The following is an 8,394-nucleotide window of genomic DNA, read 5'->3' on the forward strand; positions in this document are numbered from 1 at the left end:
TTTGCTTGGATTATTTGTCCATTCTTAACTTTTTGCCTTTGGTTTTGGTTTCCACCTTCCTCTTCTCTGCTTCTTTGTCAGACTTGAAACATTTAATTCAAATTTATAGGGAGATTTCTATTTCCACTGTAGTCAACAGGCAGGTATTTATACTATTCAGGAATCACACTTTATGGTTGGTTTTATGGGAAAAGTTAATGAGTGACTGGACAAGAAGAATCAATTACCTTCTCATCCCTTCTTATGGCCACCAGTCAAGTTCTGCTCCATGCCAAGCACCTCAGGGGGGATTGAAAGAAAAGAAAGATGGTACAGTTCTTACCATCCCCAGCTTTTCCATGGTGCTCAGCATAAACCAGAAACCCTTATTTCATTCTGGGAACATTAAAAGCTCAGATCTGAGAACATCTGTGAAGGAAGAAAGGAATAGATGTCGTAGGCTGGTAACAATGGTAAAACAGTGGAAGAAAGGAATGGGTAAGCCCCAGTTCTCTAGCATAGAGTCCTCCAAAATGAGCATTGTTGGGGAAATAGGGAGAGGACAGTAGAGAATCAGAGACTGAGCTGGCTGCATGTGAGATGAAGGTTGTGGATTTGGAGAGTCGCCATCTATGCCTTACAGCCCTTGTCTAAGTACTGCAAATTTTGCAACAAAATACAAGAAATACAGTGGTCCCACCACATTCGCTAGGCTAGGGGTGAAGGACCCCTGTGAATGTGTCAAAACAACAAATACAAAAATACTATACTTTTTACCTAAGAGAACACCTCTCTGGGAATCTCCAGGTCCTCCAGTGCCAGATGCTGATCACAGAATCATGCTAGAGGACCTATAAACGCCCAGATAAGTGTTTTCTCTAGGACCCTCTAGGTTCTCTAATACAACTCAGCTCTATGGTCAGCTTCTGGCACAGATATGCGAGAGGACCTAGAGATTCCTAGAGAGAGCATATTAATCAAAATCGCAATTAATCAAATCTGCAAAAGTCAAAGCCACAAATGTGGAGGGACAACTGTATATTAGGATGCAGGCCCCTAAAGTCTTCTCAACTATTTGAATAGATAACACTCACTATATAGAATAAAAAGGCATACTTATCTTTTGTACATACAACAGACTTGGTAGCTAAGCCTAAATCTGATTACTAATCCAAATACAGTGGTTCCACTGAATCAGTAGTTGAATGGTAAGTCAACATGAATATAAATCCCATTGTTTCAGTGAGTATACTCTAGTTGGCTGTAGGAGTTGGACTTTGGCTATTGTTTCATAAAGTTAAATAAACCAGAGGGCTTTCACAAGGTAAAACCTGGGCGAGATCAATGTAATAGAACTCCTGGGTATTATAAAATGGCATAGGTTATCATATGATTGCATCAGATATCTGACTACACCTACATTATAATATTTATTGTTTACAATTTGTAACACCAAAGGACTTGGTTAAATTTCTCTATGCCTTTTTTCTAGCTAATAGGCTGCATAATCGGACGCCAAGGGACCAAAATCAATGAAATTAGACAGATGTCTGGAGCACAGATCAAAATTGCCAATGCCACAGAAGGTTCATCAGAACGCCAAATTACCATCACCGGAACCCCAGCTAATATCAGCCTTGCTCAGTACCTCATCAATGCCAGGTGAGATTTTCTGAGACCTCATTATTTCGTTGCCCACTGAATTTCATGAACACTAAAGGAAGTGGGATATAAAGTGAGGCAGATTTTTATATGAACAGTGTGCCCTTGCCTTACGCGGGGGATCCGTTCCGCCGCCCCCCACGTAAGGCAGATACCGCGTATGCTCGAGCCCCATTTGATATAATGGGGCTCGTGTACAACGGTGGCGCCGTGTGTGTGCCATTATTTGTTCTTTTGCGCGGCTTTCAACGTAAGCTGAAAGCCGCATAAGAGGCACCCGCGTATGATGCGGGTGCACTGTATTGTGTTTTTAGTAATGAAAGCATGCAATTTACAAATATTTTTCAGTCTATGGTCATAAATATTTACAGAAAGTAAGGTCTTAATTATGTTCAAGCAAGACAATATGGCAGCCATGTAAACTGAGTCCTGATATGGAGGATTGCAGTAACTGTTGTGCTATTTATCATAAAAGTATATGATCTGGAGGACTTCTGCAGTGATCATGCAGACTTAGTCCTGAGGTCACATGGGCTTGTGAACTAAGAGGTTAACAGATAATTTCAACCACCACCACCCATTTCACCTTTTAATCATTTCAGCTGGATGTTCTAGTATTAATGTGTAGTGGGTTTCTTAAAAAGAGCAATGAGGAGGGAACTCCATAGCAGTTGGATGAGTAGAGGCAACAGTGCTTCAACAGCTTTTTATACATAAACTTGAAGCAGTGATTTCAGGAGGCAGCTAATTACTGTAGTGACTTTCCAGAGAATTTCAGCTTTTTGGTGCTGACACTATAGTTAAAATCAGAGATTTAAAACGTAATTCTTTGGAGGAGGAGAATCACATGCAATTTCCAAATCAAAGATATAAATGGAAACAGAAGTTAGTTGAGGCAGGGGGATTAGACACACTCTCAGCTCTCCCAGGCCATATCACTAGGAGACACCAACACATGAACCAAAATGAGTTGCCTTTATGAATCAAACTACTGAAGATTTTTTTTTTAAAGATGAGAACAAGGGTTTAGAAGTTAAGAAAGCCAGCATGGTGAAGTGCTTTGAGCATTGGATTACAACTCTGGAGAACAGAGTTTGAATTCCAGCTCCTCCATGGAAACTCACTGGGTGAACTTGGGCAAGGCATAGTCTCTCACCCTGAAAGGAAGGCAAAAGCAAAATCATACCCCTCTACACAAGCATTGCCAAGAAACCCCCACAATAGGTCTGCATTACAGTTGCCGTAAGTCAGAAATTACTTCAAGGAAGTACACAATTGGTCTAAAGGAACCCAGTTTTACTCTGACTTTGGCAAAATTGGGTGTACATCCCTAGTTCTTAGTTTAAAAAAAAAAAAGAATCCAGTCAACAAGGGAGCCCAAGTGTTAATACTGACATGGTTAGAACAGGCGCTTTCATTTTGGTTCACAAATTGCATATATTCCATGCAATGTCAAACTTAAGTGTGCCCCAATTCTGTTTTATTGAAGGGTCCTTTCAGTCCATAAACCATTCTTGTCAAGTTCACAAGTGTATTATATTAAGTCCCACACGTTTACCTGGTAATGTATCAGGCCTACTTTTGCTTGAAATAGTTTGCACAAAGGTTTACATTAACATTAGCCAGGGTGTTCACATACAAAGGGGGAATAGCTGAACTGCCCCCACCTCATACACACATGCGCCTTGCAGCAGTAAAAAAAAATTGGGTAGGGAAAATTGCTCAGGGTGACTAAACACAGTTGTTAAAGCAGGGAATCGGGAAAGAATGTAGCTTCTTTGCCCTTCATGATGTAAACATTAGATGTCATATATCTTGCTATATTTGTGATTACAGAATTAAAGATAAGGGTGAAATCATACTTTCAAAATGATTTGTACTGTCCCTGAGCCACCCCAGTTCCACGTCAAACTGTATCTTGTGAAAGAAAAGTGCTGAATTCTTAGTTTGTCATCAATTTTTTGCATTTGTTCCCCCCTTCCCCCAACTTTCCTCTGTTTTTATCTTTGTTTATTCTAGGCTGACATCTGAGGTTACTGGAATGGGCGCACTCTAAGTTCTACCCATCTCTGCATCAACTGACCCTATCAAGCCAATGACACTTCTTTCAGCTTCGACAAACTGTATATTTATTGCACACCCCTGATCTACCTTGGATATTTTTCTTTAATAACTAATACATGTATATATGTATGTGTGTATGCATGCATATGTGCATTACACACATACACATATGTACACATGCATGTAATAATAAGTTTCTTTATGAGTTGCATTTTGTGCTCCTGGTTTTGTTACATTTATGCTCCAGACCAGTCTGTGTTTCAGATGTACAGTGCTAATTATTTTAAATAGGTTTTGCTGGGGTTTCCCTTGGTAAGACTTCAGATGGAGGTTGTTCTCTTTAGTCTCTATTTAGCTCTATTTAGCTAAGATAGCTATCTTAGCATTGTCATTTTAAAAAATGCAGCACCTGTAGTAGTTCTGAGATCAGGCCTCATCTAGAGCAGTAGTTGCTTTGAAATAGTTATTTTTCTCAATTATTCCATTATTCCTTCCATTTTTGAACCTTGCTTGTCCTTGGCCTATCCTTAAAAAGATGTTTGAATCTATGTCCTTAGAATGTGGCATGGCTTCTCCCATTTCATGGTGGAACCAGAACATGCAGGAGCCAATGAGCATCAATAGGAGATCCTCATTGGTTCCCATGTAGTCTATGCTGCTTCCAATGTGGCACAGCCAAAGTAAGCCATTTTCATTATCAAGCAGAGAGCAAGGTAAAGAAACCTTTCATTAAATATAGAATTATTTAATAAATGGAGATAATGAAATTAAATTCAAAGTGTGGCAGGAACTCATGGAAGTATACTGAAAACAGCTGCCCACAGACTTTTGGATTTAGCTCAGGAAGCTCCAGTTTCTGTGAGCCTGCTGTGTTTGCAATTGTTTGTATTCAATAAAAGTCTGTGCAGCTATACTAGTAACAAGCTCTGACTTTGGTCTTGGTGTCCTCCTTCTTGATTTTCCTTGACAAACTCTTTGTATTATCCACCTCGTCTGTCTCCTTCAACTTCATATTTTTTGTTTGATAAGATTGGATTCAGTAGACTAAATCCAATGGAATACATCTGCTTCCATCAACTTAATCAGTGGTGGGGATGATGTGAAAGCAGTCTCCCCTCACCTCTACTGCCCTCCTCACACTCCAAAAATGTATTCTCAAGGGTAGGGAAACCCTCTGGAGCTATTTCTGTGTGCGTGCATATGTGAGGAGAGTGGAAGTAAAGTTCAATTGCATTTGCACTGCTGAACCAGCACAACATGGGCTTTAAGCCTACAAATTTATTCATAGACGAAGTTGTCCTTGTTTTATTTTTTAATCTTCCCACCGTATTTCCATTTGCCATGTTCCTGTTCCCTTTGCCTGATCTGAAGAAAATACTTCCAAGGTCAGTTATGGATGCTGAGCATCTTGAAGAAGAAACATCTGTGAACAATCCATTCCACTCTTAAAAGCTTACTAGAAGAAGATAAATATATAAAATAATGGATCAGAGATGAGGAACAAATAAGGAGTAAGACAGTTGATAGAATTTATTGAGACAGGTCATATGCACCTAGCAAAATTTACAATTAGAGTAAATTCATTATCTCTGCATGGCAGCTGAGGAAGTCAGCATAAGCCACTTTGAAGCCATATTGGGAGAATCAAGTGCACTTCTGGGTACTGAGTTCAGTATGGCTTTTCTTTTGACTCTTCATCAGCAATAGAAATGGGAATTTCAGTTACCATTGGCCTTTACATACAGTAGTACCATTTGGGTACCTAGAAAGAATAATTAAGCAGGGTGTGATTAAAAAGAAATTGAAAAATGAAAATGCAAACTTGTAAAAACTAGCTTTTATACAACACATAAAACTCTAGAGCTTATAGTCAGCAGTGGATCCAGTAGCAAGATTATGAGAAGTATAAGAAATATTCGTTCAAAATTCTGTTATTACACACATCAAGTAGCAATTTCTTAAAAAGGCACATCATATAAAACCATTATTTCAATAATATCTTTGATAATATATATTTGAATGTAACATTTTCATCATTATTAAATTTGGTAAGGAACCTTTGCTTACAAGAAAGTTGTTCAAATGTATGTAAAGCTGGGGCTACAATTCTTCAGGATAGACTATTAATTTTCTAATAAGCATTTTTTTATATTCTAAAAGCCTATCATGACAAACCATTTCAATCATGACATTTGGTAGAGATAGATCATCTTTCATTTTTCTGTTAATGACTTAATGGAGAGAATTTTGAATAACAGGGTCGTATCATGAAGGTGTTGAGTCTACATCAGTTTGTACAACATAATATTTATGGTAAATCTGACAAAAGGGATGCAGAAAATATTCATGTGATAGGGCACTTCTTGATCCCATTATTCTGTGTAAATTTTATAGTATGATGCCTGCAGAAGAGATTGCCAGTCATTAATACAGCAGAGGAAACTTGAATCTACAAAATAACAGCAAAGATGTTAAACAAGTAATGGTACTGAGGCTGCTTCTACCTTTTCTTATAGGAATGAGCCAAAAAATAAAGAATCCAACACAGAACAAGGAACATCCTTCAAATAAACCTTTTGGTAAAAAGTTGTTAATAATCAGTTTTAACATAAAACAGGTAATCTGGTAACAACAGAAAATAAATGGACAATTAAACTAAACTTAGCAGCCCTAATTTTGGTAAAGGGAGGGAGTCCATTGCACATTTTCATACTTAAAGGGGAGCGATTGAACTAACTGGTTTTTCATCTAGTGCTGTTCCATTTTTAAATCCATTTTATTTATGCAAATACTTAAAAGTCTACCTTTACCTTGGGGTCTCAGGGCAAAGTACAATAAAAATCAATTTTAACATTTTGCAAAAATTTAAAGCAGTAAGAGTAATTCAAATAAGCTGTCATATTATGACACATTGAAACAAGCCAATGTAAAACCAATTTAAACAATTTAAAATCAAGCAAATGTGCAAATTTGGATTAAATTAATTGGTTTTAAAGGTAAAATGCCATATTTTTGCGAGGTGTCAAATGACATTAGCACTGGCATCCATCAAGTCTCTAAGGGCAGGGTATGCCATAATCAAAGTACTAAACATTATCCTCTTTTCCAATGACTCATGTCTCATATATGTCCAAAGTATGAGAGCCCCGCTGTAGTCATCTTGGCTTTTAGAGAGAATTCTGGCTTGATTTGTGTTATGGACCTTTTTTTTGTCTTTAGTATGATACACACAAAACTATCATCCAGTACCACATTTCAATTGAATTGATTCTGAATCTACTTAACCAAAATTGTTCTTAAATGAGTCCTTTGTTTAATACAATGCTATTGTTTTTGTTTGTTTATTTGTTTGTTTGGAATTGCTGGAGTAATATGGCTAGGAGATTTGAGAAAAACAGGGACCCTTGCTCTGAATTAATGTACACCACATGCTTCTTTTTTCCAGGACAAAATCCTACTGCCTGGTTGTGCGTGATGAGCATGGAACATAACTACAGGGAGAGGGGGTTAAAAAAAACACAATCATAGTTTTCTGGGCAATAGGTAATATGAAACAAATGAGCAAAAGTTATTTGACATAGATAATGTTAAAAAAAAACAGAGAGTGCAAAGTAAAGGCACACCTTTTCAGACACAGAGGCTGCATCTGCACTGCAGCAATAATCCAGTTCGACACCATTTTAACAGCCTTGGCTCAATGCTATGGAATTTTGGCATCTATACTTTATTGGGGGACTAAGGTTAAATGACTAAAAAAACATACAATTCCCAGAATTCCATAGCACTGAGCCATGGAAGTTAAAGCAGTGTCAAACTGGATTATTTCTGTAGTGCAGCTGCAGCCATAGTTTAAACATCAAGATGATAGACTATTCTAACAGACTGAAGATTATTTCTACATTATGGATGATCTTTAAATAATCTTCTCCACCAATTAAAGTGGAATTACATTGTTACAACAGTGTTGTTTGAAAGAGCCCCAGGAATTCTCGCATAATACATTTCAACTAGACTTTGATGAAGCTACTTTGTGGCTTCATATTTTGGCATGGTGTCCAAATCAAAATTTGGGAGGGGGAATTACAGAGAGTGACAAATACAGCAGTAAAAGAATTTAAGAATTAAACTGCTAAAAATGGTAAAGATTCTTCTTATTTTACCGGGGGGGGGGGGGGTGTTAAGATGAACATTTGGAATGGTCCAAATTTCATTATTGATCTTTTAAAAACCAAAAAAATCCCTTAAAATCTATGTTAAATTTTAAATTAAAATTAAAATAAATTATAATTTTTAATAATCATGTTGTAAGAAAACATCCAAGAATGAAAAAGGGATACTTACCTATGGATACTCTTGCCTATCACAAATGCTGTATCCTATCTTTCTCCTGACAGGATACATGCACATTTAAAGGTCAAAGACAGGTCTTATTGCATTCATCTTTGGCTGCCTGTCTGCAGCCCATCTGCAACCTGGGATTTTCCGGCGGATGTTCAAATATGGGATTTTCTTAAGACCTGAGTATTCATCGCAGGACAAGCTAGAGAAGCCTTAACAGAGGAAGATCATCAACAAATTCACTTCCATTCTTTAGAACTTACTTCAAATACGAAAGTCATCCACTTTAAATTTAGGGAGTACTTTTATTTTTATTTATTCGTGAAAATTCATGACCTCCAGCAGAACATA

At 37.4% G+C, this 8,394-nt stretch overlaps 1 protein-coding gene across 25 annotated transcripts in view; it reads left to right on the forward strand.

Annotated features, from left to right (window-relative positions):
• Nucleotides 1–4,635, forward strand: part of LOC149305383 (poly(rC)-binding protein 3) — an 89,578-nt gene extending 84,943 nt beyond the window's left edge. For 23 of the 25 annotated variants that reach the window (XM_089477752.1, XM_089477753.1, XM_089477765.1 and 20 more), the window contains 2 exons: nt 1,472–1,641; nt 3,661–4,635. In XM_089477752.1, the coding sequence (XP_089333878.1) occupies nt 1,472–1,641; nt 3,661–3,697 (207 nt within the window). In that variant the 3' untranslated portion in view covers nt 3,698–4,635. Of the gene's footprint in view, nt 1–1,471; nt 1,642–3,660 lie in introns of those variants that run through there. The other 2 variants (XR_016271772.1, XM_089477768.1) reach the window with 2 other exon arrangements.
• Nucleotides 4,636–8,394: the final 3,759 nt, after the last annotated feature.

This window comes from Sceloporus occidentalis, unplaced genomic scaffold (assembly GCF_023333645.1).
Source record: "Sceloporus occidentalis isolate IW3139 unplaced genomic scaffold, rSceOcc1.0.p SCAF_12, whole genome shotgun sequence".
Classification (NCBI taxonomy): domain Eukaryota; kingdom Metazoa; phylum Chordata; class Lepidosauria; order Squamata; family Phrynosomatidae; genus Sceloporus; species Sceloporus occidentalis.